The 24,579-nt window shown below is 36.7% G+C and overlaps 1 protein-coding gene across 1 annotated transcript in view; it reads left to right on the top strand.

Moving 5' to 3' along the window:
• The window catches only part of CFAP46 (cilia and flagella associated protein 46), a 106,770-nt gene that overhangs the window by 15,338 nt on the left and 66,853 nt on the right, over positions 1-24,579 (top strand). The window contains exons 6-22 of the mRNA XM_009892735.1: positions 465-588; positions 1,994-2,088; positions 2,949-3,056; positions 4,050-4,149; positions 7,006-7,104; positions 8,475-8,665; positions 10,685-10,913; positions 12,287-12,407; positions 14,811-14,931; positions 15,861-15,991; positions 18,712-18,857; positions 19,399-19,532; positions 21,100-21,312; positions 22,577-22,676; positions 22,740-22,790; positions 23,137-23,286; positions 23,491-23,598. Coding sequence (XP_009891037.1) covers positions 465-588; positions 1,994-2,088; positions 2,949-3,056; positions 4,050-4,149; positions 7,006-7,104; positions 8,475-8,665; positions 10,685-10,913; positions 12,287-12,407; positions 14,811-14,931; positions 15,861-15,991; positions 18,712-18,857; positions 19,399-19,532; positions 21,100-21,312; positions 22,577-22,676; positions 22,740-22,790; positions 23,137-23,286; positions 23,491-23,598 — 2,221 coding nt within the window. The remainder of the gene's footprint in view (positions 1-464; positions 589-1,993; positions 2,089-2,948; positions 3,057-4,049; positions 4,150-7,005; positions 7,105-8,474; positions 8,666-10,684; positions 10,914-12,286; positions 12,408-14,810; positions 14,932-15,860; positions 15,992-18,711; positions 18,858-19,398; positions 19,533-21,099; positions 21,313-22,576; positions 22,677-22,739; positions 22,791-23,136; positions 23,287-23,490; positions 23,599-24,579) is intronic.

Genomic DNA, 24,579 nt, shown 5'->3' on the forward strand with positions numbered 1-24,579 from the left:
CCCGCAGGACAGTGTATCTGTTGTGCAGTGGGACTTGGGAAGGTGTGGGAGTTGTTGGGCAGATGTGCCAACAGCGCCTGCTGCGTCGGGCAGGAACATGTTGCCATTGCCCCCTGTCCTCCAATCTTAGAATACATCTCACAGAAATGTTTGTCTCATGCAACTTTAAATAATTAATAATTTTAATTCCAGGTGTCCTGTTGAGAAAAGTTTTCACAAAAATCTCCTTTTATTTTTGTGATCTGCAATAAATGTATATTAACAGCTGTATATCTCTGGAAGAAAGAAGGACATAGAAGTTAGAGGTCTCTTTTGTGTTGAGTCAATCCTTTATAGCACTGATAACTTGTACTGCATTTAGGAGTGGTACCTTGAATATAAAGAATCTCTTGAAAAAATGTAAGCAAGAATTATTTCAGAAAGCATTAATAAATATTTAATACAAATATTTATTTGATCTGCAGAAATTTACTTGAGTGCTTCCTTGATGCTTCAAAACTGAAAGAAGCAAAAGAGTTTTCTTCTACTGCAGCAAGCTTTATTAAGGAAAATGTTCCAGACAAATACACTCAAATATTTTCTCTAATGGTAATACTATAAAATATTTTAAACTCCCATGAGACAGGAGCTTTCTGTACATTTCATAAGATCATAGTTATGATTTTTAGATATGTTGTTTCCTTAATTTAAATTTTGTGATCTACCAAAAGATGGAGTAGATGCGCAGAGATTTTTACAATTTGTATATTTTTGATAGTATAAGCTAAAGACCTCCCTCCTGCTCCATGTTATTTTAATACAAAATTGTATCATCAAGATAACTGTTGCTAACCCTAAAACTTCTGTCTGGGAATAATTACTATCAACACAGAATACCTAGTGGGTGCAACTTAACCTGCCTTATGCCACTGAGGGCATTTTTAGCATCTGTTGACTCTTCTCATGCTGATAAATACTTAAATGACTCAACTTGAATCCTATAAATAGTTCTGGGAATCGGAGCATATGACAACAGTTCACATTTCTTGCATGCCCTTAATTTGGGAAATGAGAGGGTGAAGATGAATGTGGCAAAAGCAGAAATAGGCAAATGAAACTTGGAAGTTGCATGCCGTCATATTTTCTTGCATTCTGCAACACTGTCTATTTCTGTCCACTTCCAATCACTGCATTTCAAGAGCGTATTTTTATAATATAAAGTTCTCTAACATTGGAATTAAGAGAACCAATATACAAACTTTCAGAGGTGCAATATTAACAGAGCAATAGCATTTAGGCAAGGTCAAAATGACTTTTGGTTTTTTTAGAGGCAGTATTGACCAAAGCTGTTTGACAGTGGCCTTAAACAGAAGAATAAAGTAGTTCTAAAATTGTACTTGGGCTACGTGTCTCAGCAGGGCTACAGAAGTATGATCCCCACTGCTGAGAGCTTTAGTGACAGCATACTTAAGTCCTGAAAAACTTACTGTTCCAGGACAGCTTAAGTAATGAGTATTGATTGCCATGGGCTATCAGTGTGAGAGAGTCAGAAGAAATGATGTCACACGTTTAATGTGTAACGCTACAGTTAAATTGAAATAAATACAGTTTATTGTCATTTCTTCATGGGTGTTTTTGGTTATATATAATTTATAGTTACAAATAAATTTGAATAGAGCTCATTTCTTGTAGCTGGGTGAGGCGATTTCAAAATGAATGCTACAAAAAGGTGTTATTAAAAATGCATTAATGAGAATTCTGACTTGGATGTTAGTTCCACGTTTAGATTTCTGCTAATACTTCTGATCCTCACTATGTGAAGATTAGTATAGCTCTACTGCGTGAACTTTGAGTTATCTATGCAGAAAAAACATAGATTATCATAGTAGCCTCACTGCCCTTAAAGTCCATGAAAAAATCTACAGTCAGCATACCTGCTGTATTTTCACCCTGTTGAGTGTCTGTCCTTTGTTTGCTTATTTAGTCAATTATTAATGAAATTTTTATTTTATAGGTATATCACAAACTAATGGATATTTCCCAGGTGGAGAAGGAAATAGAAAATTCCATCCATTTTTCAGTTATTTATAAAATGCAGATATTAAAATTGTAAGTATTAAAATGTATCCTTCTGGTTCTACTTTGGTGCTTGATATTACAGAGGGAGGATCGGGTTCTGCTATCCCATATGCCAGTAGAAAAATCTACTGCAAAGATTGGTTTCTCAAAAGGAAAACTCTACTGACCGTTTGGGTATTAACTGTCTGAGGCCTGTCTAGAGAACAGCCTCAGCTAAAAAGTGAGATAGTTCTTTGGGAATGTAGGGAATAGTGTGTAGTACAGATCTTCTCAGGTGAAAGAATTTATGAGATTGAAAGACATTTTTGTATCTAACAGATTGCGGTTTGGTACACAAGTCATATATAAGAAAGTAAAGACGAAGCGGGGAAATCACACCTAAAATATAATGCATGAATCGCAAGGATGGGAAACATAATACTGTTTAAACTTTTTAAATTTTAAAGGCATAAAACCATTTTGAAAATTAGACTACAAAACAAAATCTGATTTATTTTTTTTTCCAATGCGTCAGCACTTCCCCATTTCAAAAGTATTACTTCTTTTCTTAGTAACAGTGAATTAATTTCTGTTGTCATTATAGGAAAGTTTTGCACACTGTTTTTCCTTGCTTCTGGAATAAAATCTACTGTTTGAAATATTAATTCTTGTGCTGGAATGTTCTTTGTGCTTTGTATCTGGACATCTCTGAGTAACTTACTTGGCCTACTGAAATAGGTTTTGGTGACTTTTTTAGATTTTTTTTTTTTCTATGATATTTCAAAATCCAAGTATCCCACTGATACATTGGACTAAGAGCCATCCATTCTAAAGTTAGGAGAGTTATTTCAGATTTGTAATACAATAATATTTTTTGTGAAAAATTATGATCAATTCCTAATGTGTTGCAGGCAGTGGGACACAAATGAATTTCCAAGTGATGCCACCGCAAATCTGAATTCTGTGTATGTACTTTTGAAACAATATGATGTACCTCCAGCATCTGTTCTCAGTATCAAGTGAGTTTTGCTTGTCCTACTCCCGTGAGAGTTGATGCTGAAGCTGATCCTGCTTCCAATGAAGTCTATCAAAGTTCCTGTTGACCTCAAAGAGGATAAACTCATACTTGATTATAATAGTTTGTGTTGCATTAACACTTAAGTCATCTTAAAAAAGACAAATGTCCTACTAGGCTTTACTAAAGAACCCGAGGTTAAGTATCTTCTTCCATATAGCTGTTTGTATACCGTGACTAAATCTTTCCATAACCCTTTCTTGTTGACCAAAAGAGGTTTTTAAAAGGTTGTAGAATTAACAAGTGCTTTTCAGACTTCAGTTTATTTTTAGCTTTCCTTGGGGCCTTTCCAATTCTTCAGCGTAATTTTGAAATGCGAACTAAACTGAACCCTCTATTCCAGTACGATCGCGGCTGTTACATGTAGAGGTAATACTATATTTTTACTTGTTAAGGTCAATCTTCTTTGACGACATTCAGGTATTTCAGTACTTCTATCCCAGACAGTACACTATGCTCATTCAGTTATTTACAGAGATCCAGACATTTAGAACACAGTCTCCTACTGTGTGCTTTCTTATTTCCTAAATAATTGACCGATGGATTTGACTGTTTTGTGTGCCAGTTGACTGCATTGTATTGACAGAATACAATTGACCTGCAATCTTCATTTGCTGTTTCACCATCTTTGTGCTGTGTACATTTCATTCTGTATTTTTTATGTTCTTCAGGAGCAATTTGTGCAAGACTACAATAGAAGTATACTAATTCTTTTCCATAAACAGATGAACTTTTTGTATTTTTCATGTAGCCAACTTTGATCTTTTTCCTTTTTCCTTGTTAACTGAGCATTACAGGTATAATCGCGTCCTCTAATATTCAGATGACTTCAAGGTTTTCAGATATATTGCAGAAAGTTACTTTCATATAGTGTTTCTCTAATTCCATAAAAGAGCAATATCAGATTTTCTGAAGTGATGTTTTTCTATTTTTGAAGGATTCCTTTGATTCTGGAATTAGCTCGTTTTTCTTTGAAAGTAGACTGCATTAAGCTTGCATACGATTGTATACTTGATTTGAAGAGAGCTGGGATTACTGTAAGTGTTGATATTAATTCCAATTATTTGTTGTTTTTTTAACACCCCTCCTCCCCTCATTGTAATTATACTTTAAAAATAATACTGATGGTTCTGGGATCTTCTATCCATCTCTGTGTTGTTCATATATCATTAATATAAGTAATTACTTGGATAAGTGATTTATTGCTAAACTAGAGAGAAGATGTAAGGTCAGATGGTAGGGTATAGGTAGAATAGGGTAATTAGCAGTGCAGTTAGTTTTGGCAAATAAATGTTAACTGTAAATTTTTGCCCATGTTTTTTAAATATTACCTGTGGAACAGTTTGATTGGAAGTTAAATGCTGCCTGCAGGTTTTAAAGATTTAACCATTTACCCATTGAGGTTGTAATTGGTCACCAAGATGTAAGCCCTACAAGCAGTTAACGTTACACACATTCACTTTAGTCTTTATGAGTACAATATCAACCTTGCAGAACAGTGTATGAATCCTAATTTTGATGAGGAGAAAACAGAGCATTTGTCTGGAGCATGATTAGGGGACTGATGGAAGGAGGAGTTCAGAAAAGCATGCCAAAACAAACCCCAAGCAAAGTTGTTACCGTTTCTGGAAAGTAGGACTCAAGCAGTATAGTTCTCTCATTGGAGTGAGAAATTGAGAGACATTGTGCCACAAACCGCACTCCCTAATCCTTTTGTCTGTGTGGATCTTCTCTGATAATGTTTGTTCCTATACATTTCCCCATTTCCTTTAGTGGGAACGGCTCATTTTCCAGCAAACTATTATTTTATTTGTTATTTACTAATATTCAATAATTTTTACTCTTCTGTAGTATTTTTATTATAATGTTACTGTAGGGGTATTCTTAGATTAAAATTTTGTGTGGTCTGCCTAATAACTGGTGTTTCAACGTGTAAGCCTTTTTTGATTCTTATGTCCAGCTGTCTCTGAGATTTGTTTTTTCTGTTCCTTCCCTGTTGTGGTGGTTTAAGCCCCGCCGGCAGCTAAGCACCACACAGCTGCTCGCTCAGTCCCCCTCCGGTAGGATGCGCCAGAGAATCGGGAGGGTAGAAGTGAGAAAACTCATGGGTTGAGAGAAAAACATTTTAGTAATTAAAAATAAACAATAATAATAAATGTAAGGAAAAGAGGAGAAAAAAATAAGAGAGAAGAATAATACCCAAGAAAAGATAAGCCATGCAAATGAAAACAATTGCTCACCACCAGCCGACTGATGCCCAGCCAGTCCCGGACCAGTATCCCCGCTGCCAGCCTCCCCCCAGTTTTATTGCTGAGCATGATGTCCCATGGTCTGGAACGTCACTGTGGTCACTCGGGGTTCCCTGTCCCTGCTGTGCCCCCTCCCAGCTCCTTGTGCCCCCCAGCCCTCGCTGGCAGGGTGGGGTGAGGAGCAGGACAGCCCTGGGCGCTGTGTGGGTGCTGCTCAGCAGTGACTAACACATCCCCATGTTCAGCACAAATCCAGAACACAGCCCCTTACAGGCCATTGTGAAGAAAACCAACTCTATCCTAGCCAAAACAAGTATATCTGTTGAGAAACAGAACTGTTCATCATTGTAGTCAGAAAATCAATATGTTTTTCAGATACAAAAATGTATGAAAAAGTGCCTGGTTGTGTTGTGAGCCCCATGAGTAAGTTTTTAGTTATCTGAAATGTGTGGTAAGGAAATAAAAGTGGTAAATACTGCCAAACAAATTTCAACACGTATTTCCAAGTTTCTGTTATAATGATCCTACTTTGAGTTACTTGTAATGTAGGTTTTGCTTATCCCACTGAATTTTTTTTTATTCCAGATGTCTGCCTCAGGCCCATTTTTTCTGAAAATTTCCCGCAAGTCTAAAATCATACACAATTCCATAGCATTCCACTGGAAGATGTGGTTAAATCCCCCAGATCAAAGATTCACAGGGATTTAGTTTGAGTATTTGAATAGGCAGTAATAGCAAGTATCCCTTCTGCGGCAGCAGTAGAGAGCCTTGTGTCTGTTTCAACCTTCCCTTCTCCTCAGAGTTAGCGAGTGTTTAAGTGACCATCTTCAGATTGCCTAGCATCGTTTTGACACTGACCTTTTCATGATAGAGTGAGAGGAATCTGTATCTAGTTCCAGTTCTCTGGGTTTTGCCAAATACTGACAGATTTCTCAGCCATAACACGGATTCCGTCTCTTTGTGTGTTTGTCATTACATGATAATGGCAGTTCTACATTCATCTACCTTTCCCAAGATCTCATCTGTTTTCCAGTCATGGGGATGTTCAATTAACAAAGGTCATGCTGAGTGATTTAATGATAATTCATAATGCATGATGAATGGAGATGCTGTCTGGCTTTACCTACTGCGCCATATGAAACCAAATACAAAGTATCTTAGATGATCCATACATATAATTTGTGATTTAAGAGCCAGATCTTTCCTGAGGTGTTAAAAATCTAACCTCTTTTTTTCACTTAGAAGTTGCACTATCCATCAAGATGAAACCTTTCTGTCTTGACTAGCTCTCATTTGTTCCAAGCATTTACCTTTTTAATAACATTAGTGAGCAAGAGTCTACTAGAACTGAAATCAAATTACAGTATAGGAAAAATCTAGTGTCCACTGGTTTTCTTATTGCAAAGTCTGTCAGTGAACAACTTTAAAAATCCTGGTAGTTATTTGTCAGCTTTGGCTTAGTAAGAAGTGATTGCTGTTCAAACAACAAACTCCACTCCCTTTTTGTTTCAGTTACTTAGCTAGTATAGTGGCATTTTCAGTAGGAAAGTACAGTGCTGTATTAGTGTAATTGCATGGGTTTAATCTTCATTGTGTTCCTTTTTAATTATTAAAATTAGCATTTTGTATATTGATACTTCATAGGAGCAAGGGAAACTTATTGAAATAGAATGCCTGGAATGTGAATATGAAATAAAAAAAATTAGCACTAAAATTGGGACTTACACCAAAGGAGTCGTTGAGGTAAGTTCTTTAACTTTGAAAGAAAAGTAGAAGTTTTAATTTGTTAGATGTGGAAAATTGCATTGGACTTGTGCATCTGAATTACATTATACTAATCAGAAAGTCTTTTAAACTTTATATTCTTTCTTACTGAGCTGCCAACAAGAAAACAGGGGAAAAATAATCACCAGTTGTATATTCTTCTCTGAAGTCTTCTGACTATAAAGGTCTATAATATATTACTCTCCAAAAGTAAAAATGGTAGCACTGAGGCACGCGAAGGCAACACTCTCTTGTTTTCATATTTTACATTTATGTGAGGTGTTTTCATAGGATACCTCGAGTTGGAAGGGGCGCATAAGGATCATGGAGTCCAGCTCTGCTATTATTGCACGTTATGGGCAATCCCATACAAATTTTTATGTCAGAGAAATGCAGATTATTCCTGGTAAATTGTGACACTGGGGAGGATTTTGTTAGATTTCTGTAGTCAGTTGACTCAGTTATAAGCAGACCATCAAAAGTAGAAGCCTCAGTTGTCGATATTGTTGATGGGATTAGGTAGGTGACTACAATGAACAATTTAGAACAGCTATTAGAGGCACCTAAAGTTCCTAAAATGGGAAGTATGAATGTGCTTCATGGAAATCGATAGTGTTAATGCATAAACTTACTCCTATCTATGACTAGTCTCACTTTGGGGTTCAGAAATTCCATTCACCTTTTGAAAAAAATAATTTCATTAATTCCTCGTAATATGAAACACTAATAATACTACTTAAATAAAAAATAGGCTATTTAGATACTTAGGTATTTCTAAATATTCCTACCACAGTGTATGCAGTTGGAGAGTTTTTTTGTTTGATGTTTTTTCCTTTTTTTTATGGCATAACCTCTATAAAGAAAATAATAGTGAGTGTCTTGTTACTGCAGGTAAGGGCTTGCTTTTAAATTTAATAGGAACCAAGTTTAATTGACAGTATGGCAAATCCCAATCGTAATATTTCTGGTTTTGCTCTCCTACACTGCATTTGTAGCTTAATAGAAAAAAAAAAAAGAAAAGAAGAAGCTAAGCCTTCTGAATTCACAAATATTTCACAATTATCAATTTCAGTTTATTGTAAGAAAGGGGCATACCTGACAGACCTCTGTCTGAAATATGTAGTAGCGACAGGGAGTACCTAAAAGAAATATTCCTTAGTTATCAATGCCTATGAAAAAAAAAAAATTATTATTTTTTAAAAAATTATTTAAAAAAAAAGTTTCCGAAGTCTGCTGGCTGAGGGACTGCGTTCTGTTGGAAACAGCCCTAAGGTTAAAATTTGGAGGAACATGTAAGAAGTTGTATTCATTAAATGCAATATATGCAAATTAATTTTTCATTTGTGTAGGCTCAGCTGGAATTGATAAAAAATCTTGAGTTTACCTTAAAACATGCAGTTCAGTTGGGAGATCCTGATGTAATTCAGGTTGTTTGTACAACCCAGTGGAATCTGTGCTTACCACTACTACAACACAATTTACATCAACATGTGCGAAAGTCGTTGATAGCGGTTGCTGATGTCCTTGAAGAGATTGATAGGTAATGTTCTATGCTGTGTACTTTTTTATTTGTTACTTTGGGAAGTCTGATGACTGTGCATCAGACTCATTTGAAAGCTCAGTCTCTATGATGTTGAGTGTCTTTGAAGATTTTCCACTAGCTTATAATAAATTGACGTCTGCATATTGCCTATATTTCCTCGTTAATCATTTAAATATAAGTCCCTTTCGGGCAAAATCTCAACACTGTTTAATGGCCTATAGCAAATATTGAAATTTGTTAGTAACTGAAAAATACTATAGTTAATGAAAATTAGGTGAGAAAATTCCAAAGCAGCAATATGAGTAAATGTGTTGGAATGTGGTGTAGGTTCTTGTATTAACATCCCTTTTGTTTGTTAAAAACATACAGTTAAAAAATTACTTTTAAAAAACATCATGGCTTCTGTGTTACATATCAAATAAGACACTTCTTGCAAGATACTGTTTTTGTATCTTTGGTGATACTTCTTTTTAATTGAAACACCTACTGTAATAAGAAAATGTGTAGTTTTTCTAGATGTATTCTGTTTGCTGTTACGCTGTACTTAACTTTAGGCACCTAAATAGCTTCACCTTTTTCATTAATTTGAGTGGAACAAGTAAACCTCAGTATGTGGCACTTAGTTAAGTTTGGACCCATACATAGGCTGACTACTAAGAACAGAGATCATAACTTGTAGTAGAGCTACTTAAAATCAACATAATCTGTCATTTGAGCAGAACACTAGATGGTTTCTGATAAAAGTATTGCAGAGGAAGGGGAAGAATATATTTTCAGTGTTTCTAAAACGTAATTTTTATTTGCATAAAGAGGAAGCAGAAGCCTGAGAAGCAGATATACACATGTATAAAAAGACTATATGGTATTACTATACTGTTATTCAAGCATTTCTTATGCTTGCCATATAAAGACTGCAATATCATCGTATGTGACTTTGATATTTGTACTAAATATCAGTAATGGCTGTTTTTCTCTAAAAGCTTGCAGGTTAGTTTTTTTGGGGTTTAGGGTTTTGGCTTTTGTTATCTGTATATTCCTAACAACCAGTAGACTCAACTGCAGCTCTGAGGTGGTACTGTTACTAGAGATTGAATGAAGTCACTTGTCCCTATTAATTTGCCTGTCTTCATTTCTGTTTTGATTGTAGCATTAATTGTCACTACTTTGGTCAGCAGTAAAAGAGTGATACTTGGTCAGTCAGGTTAGCTCTAATAAGTTCTTTGGCATGATGTTTCATAGCCTTGAAACCCTTCCTTCTCTTCTATTTTTCATAGCATTGCTTTCATTTTTTTTTGTTTGTTTTTTTTTCTTACTGGAAATAATCTAAAGTAGCATGTAGAGCTCACAGCTGTCATGAACAGCTTCCTGGGGCAGGTGATGGGGAGGGAGCCCGGTGTACCTGAGTCTGGAGAGCATGCAGTCTTCACTGAGAACATGCTGACCTCGTAGAGTGCTTTCAGCAGCATCTGGGCAAAGACACTGCCAGCTGTGAGTGTGTACACCTGTGGTGAGCCAAGTCATTGCAAGTGGTGAGCTCGTACAATCGGGGCTAGGTTTTTAGAAGTATTAAGTTCTACTTAAATGTTATGAACAGAGAGTGAAATTGTATCAAAAGTGGCCATTATCCAGTACATCATGCTCTCTCTAGGAGTTAATAAATACTTCTGAAAATCTGTTCGCTTGATTTGCATACCTAAGTGGTAACTTCAGTGTGGTACTGAAGAAGAGTTCTGCTAATACACAAAGATCAGTTAGTCTGCAAGATGTGTTGCTTCCTCATGGCTTGGTTTTCTCGTGCAGGGTTAATGGCAGTAAAATGCAGTTAAATTTTCTAAGTAATTTCATTAAAAAGACATGACAATGAAAACGAAAGAGACAAGTAAGTTAACAAAGGAATACCTATTTTCATACTGAAGTCACATTTAATTATTGAGGTTCCCTTCTGGGTAATTTTTAGGTCTAAGAATTTTAGTTTGCCTCATTTTAACGCTGTACATTTAAATTTGTATTCCTTAGCATGTTGATTTTGTTGCGTTGCCAAGTTCACATGGAAATAGCTCGTATTGAAGAAGATGGGGATAGAATAGAGGCTGCTGTGGAACATTTGCAAAAAGCTATATATCTAAACAACACTGAGCAGTATCAAGAACATCTAAGATTGACTTTTAACCGTCTTCATTTGCGCACTATGCTGTATAAGTCACCTGAGCGTCTAGAGGATCGGGCAGTGATGATGATTGAGCAGGTAATCATGAAGAATAAAGTCAGTAGCTGAAGTAGGTTTGCTTATTAAATTCTGGCAGAGGAAAGCCAGCTGTTACGTAGAACTGGATATTAGTAGCGCCAGCATCGGCTTGCTTTCAGCACATTGGCATTGGTTGGTGTCCTTGAAGAATTCCTCTGAATTCTCTCTGGGGGGGTCGTGCTGCTTCACACTCTGAAGATTGCGATAGAGGTCTTTTTCCAGTTATGTTCAAAGCTTATTTCTTGGGGGGTGGGGAATCACAGAATTGCAGACTGGCAGGGGTTGGAAGGGACCTCTGGAGAGAGAGCAGGGTCACCTACAGCAGTTGCACAGGATGGCGTCCAGGTGGGTTTGGAATGTCTACAGAGTGGGAGACTCCCCCACCTCTCTGGGCAGCCTGTGCCACTGCTCTGCCACCCTCACAGCAGAGAAGGCCCTCCTCAGGTTTATTTTAAGTTCCTCCACAGTTGTCAATAATTAAGATTTCATTGCATGGAACAGTGTTTTAATTAATAAGGGGAGCAGTGGCCAAATAAACATCCTAGTTGGCTTTGAGATAAATCAGTATTACGTCACACAAATGACGATAACTAGTACAATCTAAAGTCACAGTGTAGTCTTGTGGAGAGTTGCTGCACTTCATTCTGTTGTCGTGCCTCAGCACCTGAAAAAAAAAATCATATTGGTAACTGATTGTTAATTGCATGAAAGAAATTTCAGCTCTACACCATTCTGGGATATTCACAGAAATTAAGATGTGTTCACTGAACCTAAAATCAGTACTGGAAAGCTGCTGGTGAGTTGATAGGTCTATTGTTAAGACAAAGAAAAGTGAAGATTTTTTTTGTCAAGTTTTAATGCAAGCTTTCTCTGTTTAAATGTTATTTTTTAAAAAGCACTTACACCTCCTCCGACTTTGGCTAATTCTGAGTGGACTAGGAATTTTTTGTATTTTGTAGCAATTCCTAGTTATTGCACAACAGATATGTTATTGTTGCTTTCTAAATAAATACTATGCTTTATTTAAGAAAATGTAACATAACGACAGGTTATACGCTGAGGAATATACTGTAAAGATCCATAAGGAGCATGAACAGTACTTTGTATTCAGTTATCTTTGATGTATGTGTGTCAAGATCAACCAGAGTTCTACAGTCACTGTATGTGTGTCAAGATCAACCAAAGTTCTACAGTCACTTTCAACAACAATAATACTGCAGAATGATGTGTAAGATATGTGAAGATACACAATTCCCATAGGTATTTTTTTGGTAGTACCAAGTTCTATCATCTGCAATCTGTTATGTTTAGTATAGATACATAAATAGGAATATAATAAAAATGAACCTTATAACAATTAGTTCTTTTTGTAGGCTAAATGGGGAAAGCAGAAGGATAATGCGAGGAAAAAGAGGTCCCTTCTGGTGAACGCAGGTCTTGCACTAGCTCCTGAGTCATTTCAAATAGTCCTTGACAGTGAAAATGAAGCTAAAGGTAACGTACATATGTATGACTAAAAGTTACTACACTTGACTTTGACTGCTTTGCGCAATCTTAAAGGTTGGACATAACATCTAGTTGACACATAGAGAATATTGCAATACAGGTGAAGTTACAGTTCTGCTGAATTCTGTGGCAAAGCTCCTATCGATTTCATTAGGGATCTAAGATTTATATTATGATACTGGAAGAGGAAGTGTTACTGTTTGCCCCTCTAAATTTATCTGAACCTTACTGTTGTGCTGTAATTTTATTTTCCCTATGTGCAACTCCTGAGTGTTCTTGCCCAAGGTCAGTTTTAAGTGGTATTTTCAGAAGTTTCACTGCATAATATTCTGTGTTAATTACACAGAATATCTGGAACTGTAATTGTCTTCCTATTCTAAAATCTTGCTTTTGAGAGACTGAGTTTTGCACAGAGATTTAGGCATCAATTCTTTATTTACTTTCTAAAACATGGATCATAAATAGGCATGTTCCTTACGCTATAGACAGCTTTGGTTTGTGACTATATGCCTGTTGTTGAAGAAGGGTGGACAGGGAACAGATTTTCCAGATTGCCTGAGCTGTTTTATCTTACCTTGGCAATAAAGCAAGTGTGTGACTAATTTAACTAACTTTCTGAGTACGCCAGTGTACTCACAGGGTGGAGATTATGCTGGAGGAAGGGGATGCTACAGAAGGAGTCCTGTAGCTTCCAAAGCATCTCATCATGCCATGGGAGGCCACGCAGGTCTCTCATGACAGCTATTCAGCCAGGCCAAAATGGTTACCTTGCATATTCCCATGTCGGACTTGATCAACTGATGGCTTAAAATTAAGAGTGTTATTTACAGAATCAACAGTCTCACTTTGTGAAATACATCTAAGTATATGAAAATTATTTTGTTGGAAAACATTTTCATACACGATTTGAGGTGATAAAATGCATTGTATTTGTGCGATGAATAGAATTAAAAGCATGCACGTATTTTTATTTGCTCTTGAATTTTGAGTTGACAGCTGTAAAATTATATCCAAACTTCCTCAGAACAAATCTTACTACATATTAGTCTTCCAAGATAAGCCATTAAAATGAATGAGATTATCAAAACATTGCAATTATTACAATACTTACTGTTTGGCACAGTGTTTTGTAAAATTTTATTCCTGAGGTTGTCATGCAAAGAGTGAGTTTTCTGCTTTTTCTGTGACACTTAGGTTAAAAACTTAAACATGTTTATTGAAGGAGTAAGAAAATATATGCAACTGTGTTCTTAAAATATGCATAGGCCAGGACATCAGATTTGTAGGGTCATTTTTTTCTTTTACGTTACATAAGTAGCCGTGCATCAACATTTCATTCTTTTTTGATGTATATGCTGGTCTAATTTAGTGAAACTTGCACCCAGAGGTGCAGAGAACAATGCGTGTTTTTAATGCACAATTCTTTACGCTACAACCTTACATGATATTACTGCCATTATGTGTTATGCTGAACAATTTCTGTCAGTTGACCTGTGTGTATAGTTAAGTAACAGCCTTATCATATGCTGGATAATGCATTGCAAAATATTTTTAAGAAGAATGGTGAGATATAATGCCTTCCTGTTTTCATTGTAAGTCAGTGTAAGTGAACCTGCTTATAGATATATTTTAAAGCCAGAAATGCTTTGTATGTATTTGCTGCTATTATTTGGCAAATTTTTGAGGATCAAATTAAGACTTACTCAGTCTGCATTATGTATTAGGGACCATCACGTAGATTAAAGTAAATGTACAAACTGGATTTCCTAGTCATATCAAGTCACTTGTATTCTAACGTAAAGCATCTCCTCTGTGTCATTACACGGCAAAAAATAATATCTTTTTGATGCATCTGTACCACTGGAGTAATTTTCTACCTTAGAGGGTCACCTTGTTCCTGCCTTGCATCGTTTTTCTGTGTTGGTTATTTCTTTGTTTAATATTTTTGCCCATTATCTTGTTGACTAAGTAAAACAAAAGTCAGTATTCTCAAATTAAAACAAAACAACAAGCTTTAATATTGATTGAAAATGTGTTTGATTAGATAAGTATTCTTAAAATTCAGCATGATTGTGAACTTTGCCTATTACTTCATCCATTTACTCTTGATTGAGGCTAATTAGAGCAATGCATGTCCTGTGAGAAAAGACATATTTGGGGGCCAAACAAACATAAATTGGTTTTTGTATGGGACAACTGTATCTGAAGATAGAGGAGAAACAGAATAGATGGGGGTATGGTGTGGGTTTTGGGAAAGCTTGAAGGTCTGAAAAAAGGGCTGGATTTTAAGTGTTTCAGAAAGTAGTTGTAAATCAAATTGTATACCATTCATGTGGATTTTTTCATCTCTTAATACTTAAAAATGACCTTAATTTTTTTTTCTTTGCTAAGTTTCCTCAGGTAAAAGTAGGAGTCAAATAAGCTACCTCTGTGCAAAAGCACAACATCATATTAAAAGCGTGGAGAAAGTTGATGGGTATTTGAAACACTTAAATGAAAATGACAGAGAGAGGTAATTACTATAGACAAGAAGTGTCTCTTTCATCTTGTGCAGAAATCTCTAAGGTTTCTTACTGCAGCTCTTCAAGTTATTTGATGGTACCTTGTAAGAGGCTGAATGCTCCAGTCAGACCTGGCAAAGCATTTAAGCATGTGTTTAACTTTATGTCCGAAAAGTTCCATGATGTTCACGTTATGTGTAATTGTGTTCTTTTGCTGTCTCTAATCGCCTCTCCGACATGCACCCATAAACTCACCTATTCTGTTGACATGAACTGAACACACAGAAGAACGAGTGGATTGAGGCTGGAAGACTGAATAACTTGGTGTACAATTGAACCTTTGCTGAAGTGTCTTTTTAGGTCCTTGTACCACATCACATGCTACAACTCTTTGGTAAAGAAATTAAGTAGTCCATTCTGAGAGTCAGAAAGATTAATCTGTAGGAAAATTACAGGTTTTGTTTTGCCTATTTGTATATCATTTCAGCCTTCTTTATTTGAAAGGAGGTGTTTCCTTTTTTTGCTGCACTAAAAATTCCTATGGTGAAGTTTAAACCAATTGTTTTCCATTAAATACTAAATCCAAAATTGTTTTCAAGAATTACTTTGAAATTCTCAACATCAATTTTTAGTTCCGTTTAGTTTATAACATGGATAATTAGGGGTGTCTCATGCATTTTGAAATTTCAGTATAGTTACTATCCAAAACAAGAATTTTGTCCCACTCTTGATATGCTGAGGGGATTTTTTTTTTTTAATCAATAAAGTAATAGTGTTATCTTTGCTACTGGTAAGAAGTCTTCCATTTAGTATTTTTTATTAGCTATTAAAATTTTATTTATGATGGCCATCATTATTGATATGATTTTTTTGTTGATCCTGAAGTGTGGAAGATAATCCTGCTTATAAAGTAATTTTATGTATGCTTTTTCTTTGGTAGAATTGTACTTTGGGCAGATTTGGTGAAAGTTGCATGTAAACAAGAAGTGTGGGATGTCTGCCGCGCAGCATGCAGATTTTGTCTCTTGTATGATGATACTTTGTTTAGGAAGGTAACAAAACCTAAAAAAAGTAAGTGAAGAAATTATTTTGAATGTTGTAAGAGGAACTTTTTCCTCATTTATGAATTACTTGAACGAGTCGGTCAATATTATTATTTTCTTTCCTCCCATTCTCAAAGTTCCCTGAGACTCTTGTCTGTCACTGTGTGTTGGCATACATGGAGTGCTCTTTCTACCTCCAAGTCTAGAAATCAGTCAATACATTTTTCTGTTGAAACCATCCTTCAGAAATGTTTCACGAGTGCTAAGAAAAAGTACTTATATGAAATGTGGGTGTCTGCTACGGGCCACCCAACAAGGAAGACCGAGCAGATGAGGCCCTCTATAGACAGGCAGGAGCAGCCTCATGTTCACAAGCCCTAGTCCTCACGGGGGACTTCAGTCACCCCGGTATCTGTTGGAGGGACAACACAGCAGGGCGTAGGCAGTCCAGGAGGTTCCTGGAATGTGTCAATGATAACTTTTTTCTTCAAGTGATAGGGGAGCCAACAAGGAGAGGTGCCATGCTGGACCTTGTTCTCACCAAAAAGGAGGGGCTGGTGGGGAATGTGAAGCTCAAGGGCAGCCTTGGCTGCAGTGACCATGAGGTGGTGGAGTTCAAGATCCTTAGGGCAGCAAGGAGGGCACACAGTAAGCTTACTACCCTAGACTTTGGCCTCTTCATGGATCTGCTTGGCAGAGTACCATGACATAAAGCCCTGGAGGGAAGAGGGGCCCAAGAAAGCTGGCTAATGTTCAGAGATCACCTCCTCCAAGCTCAGGAGCGATGTGTCCTGATAAAGAAGAAATCGGGCATAAATGACAAGAGGTCAGCATAGATGAACAAGGAGCTCCTGAACAATCTCAAACAGAAGAAGGAAGGCTACAGAGAAATTGTCCGAGTGGCCAGGGATCAGGTTAGGAAAGCTAAAGCCCGGATAGAGGTAAATCTGGCCAGGGATGTCGGGGTGACAAGAAAGCCTTCTATAGGTATATCAGTGACAAAAAGACTAGGGAAAATGTGGGCCCACTCAGGAAGGAAATAGGATACCTGTTCACCCGGGACATGGACAAGGCTGAGGGACTCAACAACTTTTTTGCCTCGGTCTTCACTGGGCAGGACTCTAACCACACCGCGCAAGTCACAGAAGGCAAAAGCAGGGGCTGTGAGAATGAAGAACCGCCCACTGTAGGAGAATATCAGGTTTAAGACCATCTAAGGAACCTGAAGGGGCCCAAGTCCATGGGACCTGATGAGATGCATCCATGGGCCCTGAGGGAACTGGTGGATGAAGTTGCCAAGCCACTATCCATCATATTTGAGAAGTTGTGGCAGTCTGGGGAAGTTCCTCCTGACTGGAAAAGGGGAAACATAACCCTCATTTTTAAAAGGGGAAAAAAGGAAGCCCAGGGGAACTACAGGCTGGTCAGTCTCACCTCTGTGCCTGGCAGGATCATGGAGCAGATCCTCCTGGAAACTCTGCTAAGGCACATGGAAAACAAGGAGATGATTGGTGACAGCCAGCATGGCTTCACTTAGGGCAAATAGTGCCTGACAAATTTGGTGGCCTTCTACGATGGCGTTACAGCGTTGGTGGATAAGGGGAGAGCAACAGATGTCATCTACTGGGACTTGTGCAAAGCATTTGGCACCATTCCACATGACATCTGGTCTCTAAATTGGAGAGACATAGATTTGGCGGATGGACCACTTGGTGAATAAGGAGCTGGCTGGATGGTCACACTCAAAGAGTTGTGGTCAATGGCTCACTGTCCAAGTGGAGACCAGTGACGAGTGGTGTTCCTCAGGAGTCACTCCTGGCACCGGTGCTGTTTAATATCTTTGTTGGTCATGTGGATGTTGGGATGGAGTGCACCTTCAGTGAGTTTGCCAATGAGACAAAGCTGTGTGGTGCAGTTGATATGCTGGAGGGAAGGGATGCCATCCAGAGGGACCTTAACAGGCTTGAGAGGTGGGCCCGTGTGAACCTCATGAAGTTCAGCAAGGCCAAGGGTGAGGTCCTGCACATGGGTCAGGGCAATCCCAAGCACAAGTATAGGCTGGGGGGAGAATGGATTGAGAGCAGCCCTGAGGAGGACTTGGGGGTGTTGGTTGATGAGAAGTTCAACATGAGCTGGCAATGTGTGCTTGGAGTCCGGAAGGCCAACCATTATCCAAATAATGCTGGTTTTCTCTTTATTGATGTGTGTGTTGCCGGAAGGTCAACCCCATCCATGATTTAAACACACTGAGATTTTATCTACTACATCATGTCCAGTGCTCTACTTCCATTGAAGCAATAAGATTGAACTAGAGGCCATAGGATATATTCATATTAATGTAATTTCAGTATGCATGTTATGACTTGAGCAAGTTACTTGCTGCAAATCTTGAAGTTTATGCACAAATGCAGTAAAATCATAGGTAACCAATACCTCATCACTGCTTGAGAAGAATGGGTTTTGAGTAACTTGTATTGATGGAAAAAAAAAAAAGTGAGTGAAATAATTTTAAATGTGTACTTGTTAACTCTTTCTTGTGGATTTAAGAATGTGTAGGGATTTTTAAATTTTAAAATGAAGGTGTCCAGCTTGCTCTGGGTAACCTTGCTTTGGAAGGGGGCGTTGGACTAGATGATCTCTGAAGGTGCCTTCCAACCCCTGCCAGTCTGTGATTCTGTGGGGTTCTGTGATTATTTTTTTTTTCTGATTTGCATGGTAATAATAATGGATTAATTGATTTATTTTTAGCACAGAAGAAGAAAGCTAGTACAGCAATGATGGATGATGATCAAGGTGACAGCTTACCAGGAGAATCATTAGTACCTGCTAAATCCTTCTCTTTTGAAAGAGATGTACTCAGAATATTAGCAGAAATAAGATTCATTAATGCAGAGGTAAATAAATGACACAGCTGTCATTCATATTTGTTTCATTTAGCTTTGGTTTATGTATGATTTTATGTATAAGTGTTAAAGCACTGGAATTTTGAGTTTAATTATTGTCTATCTCCACAGAAGCTAAAGGAATAAGTAGCTTCATGAAGCATCTTTATCAAAATACTGTGTGAAAGTAACTATAGCAATAGTTTCACTGCAGGTGATAACACTTTTTTACAAGGGATTCTATTGTAAATGTTTGACACGTGACATATTTCTGGATCCTTAAAGTTCCAGCATGATTTAAAAAAATAATATTGATATAAAATGTAGATTTTGTTTTTCTTTTCTCAATGAAATTATTTAGTAAAATTAGCTGTAGAAAATTGGAAGATTATGAGCTATTTTACATTGTATTTCATATAGTTTTACATGCCTGTACAACATCTGAAAAAGCATTTTGTATTTTCTAATTTTTTAAGAGGTAACAACAGTAATACTAAGTCACAGTCTCTTTTCACAGTGATAACCTGGCTAGTAAATCTATTTCTCTTTCCAGGCAACTATTAATTTATTAAGATTGCAGGGAGTCGAACTGAATGATCATGCTGTGCCTTCAGAAGATACAAGCCAGTATCGTCCAGGATATGTTCCATATATTCCTGAAAGTGATCCAGAATGGAATACATACAGGTGCTTTTCTTTAATATATCACAAGACCGAGGAACGCTAACAGATTGTTATTATCACACACAGCTGATAATTGTAAAAGTTATTTCTTCTTAGTAAAATTCATTGTTACCAGATGCTTCATATTTTTAGGTAGTAATGGTAATGGGTAAAGGAAAACAATCTAAAAAAATTGCTTGAAACAAATTTTCTTTAGTTTGCTTTCATTCTGGAGTGTACATTTTATTTTTCATTTAACATTTATTTTCCTGAAACTAGAAGCTAGTATCCCAGCCTTAAAAACTATTAAATCGTTGTTATATTGACATTTAGACCATGAAATTCTATATTTGAAAATATATTTTCCCAAATAAAAAATTCCTTGTCTTGCTTCATAGCTCCTATAACTATAAAGATGTCTGAGTACTTGAATACATACAATGAGTTGCTTCAGTTTGCAAAAGTTGGTCTGTTCTATCCAGTCAACTGAAATTAATAAGGGAGAGTAGAACATAGGAAGTATTGTTTTCTTTCTGGTCTCACATGATTGTTTCTCGTGAAGGAGGAGAAGGGGGAGAATTCTGAGTATGATCTTCACATTCTCTTCTGTTCACATTCAAACTAATATTAGCGTTCTTGTGACAGTGGTCGTGTCCTGACAGAGCAAGATGTCAGAGCCGTGTCCCTAAGTCTGTTCATTGAGTCTGAAGATGAAGTAAAGTTTTTCACACTGTCTGCTTGCAAATGTTTAGTAAGACAGGAGAAAGTATAAACTGCTGAGAACCAAAGGACAAAGAAGATGAAGATTCTGTTCCAAAATTTGCTACGAAGCTGTTTTTGAGTTTACCCAATTAGGTTAAGACTCATAGCAAAAAAAGCACTTTGCTCTCCTGTGCTGTGTACCGTTGTTGACATAGTAATACCCTGTGTCAGCTTGTGCTTTTGGTTTTGTGACTTAACCGTGGCCATTCTGTATGGTCATTCAAGATTGTATTTTTAATATTGCTTTTTCTAAGTAATGGTGCATCTTAATAATTAAGAAATAAAACAGAAAAGAAATAAAGTTTTTCAAAGACATTTGTTGCATAGACTATGAAAAAGATGTTATTATATTAAAAATCCGTTTAGTATTTCAGAAAATCTGGAGATATCTTTGAGTGCAAGAACACATGCAGTTGTTAAGTGAAGGAGGCGCCTCCTTAACACTTGAGTGGAATGCCTTACTTGTATCTGTATTCAAGTAGAGCCCTGTCATGGATATTTAACGATTTCTGGCACTAATGTGTGGATTCACAAGCGCATTTTAAAAAACTATGTGGATGAAGCATGAGCTATAGCCACTATTTTTTAAGCTAATAGTGTTCGAGCATCAGAGACTATTCATTTTATGTTGATACTAATTCCTTTCCGGAGTCATCTTCATAAACAAGTAAAATATAAGATAGTGGATGAAGACTTAAGAAATGCAACTGAAAAGTAATTAAATTTTTTTTGTTGCTATCGATGGAGATGTACTACTGCATATTTAACCTTATAATTCCTTCTGGTGTTGAAGTTTTGGAGTAACAGCTGCTTTATGTTAATTTTGTAGTTTATGGATAGACTACTTATCTCAGTACACTATGGAAAACTTCCAGCGTGCAGCCGAAATAGGAGAAGAACTGAATGAAGCCTGGATTGTTCACAATGCTGTCGTGTACGTCTTAAACTACAATAGACATCTTATCTCTTCAGGAAGACAGAGGGAAATTATCAAATATCTGCAGACTCTGCTTGGGGCCATGAAGACTGTTGGGCACAATGGGTAAATTTAGATATTTGGTTATGAACATACTCTTTTTTCTAAAACAGGAAAAATATTTTACAAACGTTGTAAATCACCTTGTGCTGTGAAAGACTTATAGCTGACATTTATTAGTAGTAGAATGACTTTGGTGTATATGGAGTAGTTCAAAAGATAATTTTGTGGTGTGAAAATGACTTTTTAATCCTTTCTATTTGTTCTTTGTTACTCTTCACTATAAGCCGTATTAACTTTAGACTAAGCAATATTAATTTCTCTTCATTGTGGAATAGCAACGCATGCATGTGAAATAGCATTTTGTTAAGCTAGTCAGAAAGAATCAGGAAAATTTTCTTAGCCTGCAAGTTTACAGGACAGCTCGAAATGTGTTTGCTTGCTGTCAGTTGCTCTGAAGTTGAATTATATTACAAATATAGTTCATTGTAAATATTTCTAGTCAGAGTAAGGTGTTTACTACTGGTTCTGAAATATAAGAGAAAAGAAATAAAGGGAATGTGCACATTAATAGACCATGAAAATGGGAACATAGATTCCACAGTGATTTAGAGAAATCCTGTTCTATAGTAAATGCAATGGGAGAATCATTGGCTATGACAGGGGAGATGCTGGAGTCAAAGTCTGGCTGTGGGACAAAATCCTAGAAATTTTAGCATATTATTGACAGTGACCTCAGCACTAGGCAAACTGTTACGATCAGCAGCAAAGCCTAAAGTGCAGTTTGTGAAGAGACGAAGACTCTGCTTATTAATTCTGATACTAATGTCAGCATGTATCAGCAATAACCTCTTAGTCATAATCCAGTTTGTGTTTTCTTAAAAAAAAAAAAAAGGTAATTGATATCAAGAGTAATACAGTGAAACAAGTAAATGGTTTTATGTGAGGGGTTTGGCTTAGATTAACTTTTTAGGAAATAGTTATTTTCATACATAGCAGCCCACTAATAAAATATCGTATTTTTAGTGTGTTTGTCTGACATAAGTATGAATTTATATTTTTTTCAGTGAGGAAATAGAAGCTTCAATTGTAGAAAGAGCTGAAAAAATAGGATGTAAACTATGAAAGTTGGTTGTGGGTTTTTTGTACATTTAACCATTTTAACTGGTTTTCCAATGGGAAAATTTTTTGTAACATCTATAACTTAGATTTCTAAGAAAAATCTAGATTTCTCAAGTAATGTTTGTTACTTGAGAGTAATAAACTTTTTTGTTTCCACTTATTTTGATCTGATGCTGTATGCACTTCTTATTTTTGTTATCTTCTACAGAAGTACTGCGATTTTATTGATGTTATGTAATGTTTTGGCTCGGGGCTTAATTCTTTGCTGGATTCCAAAGCCAAAACTTGCTGAGAAGAAAAAAAAAGATGCAGCAACAGACAGAAGCAGAAAAGCTGCAGCAAAGAAAGATGAAAAAGCAAATGTCATCCAGTCTTTTTCAGTAGATCCCAGTGGACTTCCTGATATCAGAGCTGCCTTAGAGGTACAAAGCCCTTATTTTTTGTAGTCTTTTTTGTTCTGCTCTCATATATGACAATTCAAATAAATTAAATTGTAAGATTTTTTTTTTTTTTTTTAAAAAAAAAGCTACCATCTTTTACAGTTCCTGCCACCACAGGTCTTACCCAAATGCACACTGAAGTTCTTCACCAACGGGGGCTGAGTACTGTAACTTCTATTCGCTACATGGCTTGACTCAGCGGAGGTGTTGTTAGGCTTAGAGATGCATGTGCAATAATTTAAAAATAACTGATGGATGGCATGTTCCATACAAAGAACTTTCCACATTTCTCCTCTGTTTCAGTCTTTTTTTTCTTCTTGGTATTCAGATTTGTGAATTTGCCCTAAATGTGATAACTGGAACCATACCTGATGAACCAGTACCTATTGCTGCACAGCAGCAGATCATTGCTACCTGGGTGAAAGCAAAGCAGTTAAATCAGCAGCAGATTGGACATAAACTTGGGACTGAGGAGGAGGTATTACCTCTCTAAAATCCTGCATAATGTTGAAACTTTTCTTTGAAAAGTTAAAATTAAATTCATAAATTCATTTAATAATGACTGAAATTACCAATGTGCATTTTCTTCTATATATTTGAATACAATGTTGAAAGTAAATTTTGGCTGTAGTTCCCATATATCTTTATGGAATGTTAATGTGATTTTTAAATTTCTGCTTAGCATAATGATGGAGCACAAAATCCTATGGCAAGAGTTCTTGTTGGTCTAGAATTGTATTCATGTAATGGCTTGGGCCTCATGGATTTCACTGTTCCTGGCTTATCTCAGGTATTTAGTTTTGTTTTATTAGCTCTCAAGTTTTAGGAAATTGCATAGTATAAATGTGCTTTCAGTTTCAGTCTGGATAGAGGCAAAATTCATTTTGAAACTTTTATGTACCATTATTTCCTTTTAAACTTTCCAAAAGATTGAATAATTATGACAGGTAGATGACTTTTGTGACTGAATATTTTCATTTATCCAAAAAACAGCGTTAGAATACTAGTATTAGAATTATTCTCATGTTGCTTTAGTGGATTATTTCCATAACCATCAGATGAACATAATGGGTTCCGATGAATTCTGTACAGAACCATACTTCTGACCTTCCATTTTTTGTGGAGAAAACTTTATAGAATCGTAGACTCATTTAGGTTGGAAAAGACCTTTATGATCATCAGGTCCAACCTTTAACCCAGCACCGCCCGGCCCACCACCAAACTGTGTCCCTCAGCACCACATCTACATGTCTTCTGAACACCTCCAGGAATGGCGACTCCACCACGTCCCTGGGTAGCCTGTTGCAATGCTTGACAACCCTTTGGGTGAAGAACTTGTTCCTAATATCCATCCTAAACCTCCCCTGGCACAACTTGAGGGCATTCCCTCTTGTCCTCCCTCCTGTTCCTTGGGAGCAGAGGCCGACCACCCCTCGCTACACCCTTCTGTCAGGGAGCTGTAGAGAGGTGTATTTTAGGGTTTGTATTGGAATTATTCAGAATTTCAATAGAAAGCTTCACGTTACATTGAATTTACTTTTGCAAATTGCAAAGTAGAACATAACTACAATTTCTACTGATTTGAGTTAGATGGCTTTTGGGTGAATTTTATATGAGGCATAGTTTCTTAAAGTACTTGCTTTTGATCAGTCTTCCATCATTACTCGTGCTGAATAGCGCCACGCTTTTCCTGTGGCACTGCTGGTTACCAGGCTATTCAAGAGGAATAAAGGTCACGTAGAAAAGTTCATACCCTGTATTTTCAAAACAG

Source organism: Charadrius vociferus, unplaced genomic scaffold, assembly GCF_000708025.1.
Source record: "Charadrius vociferus isolate BGI_N301 unplaced genomic scaffold, ASM70802v2 scaffold38, whole genome shotgun sequence".
Lineage (NCBI taxonomy): Eukaryota > Metazoa > Chordata > Aves > Charadriiformes > Charadriidae > Charadrius > Charadrius vociferus.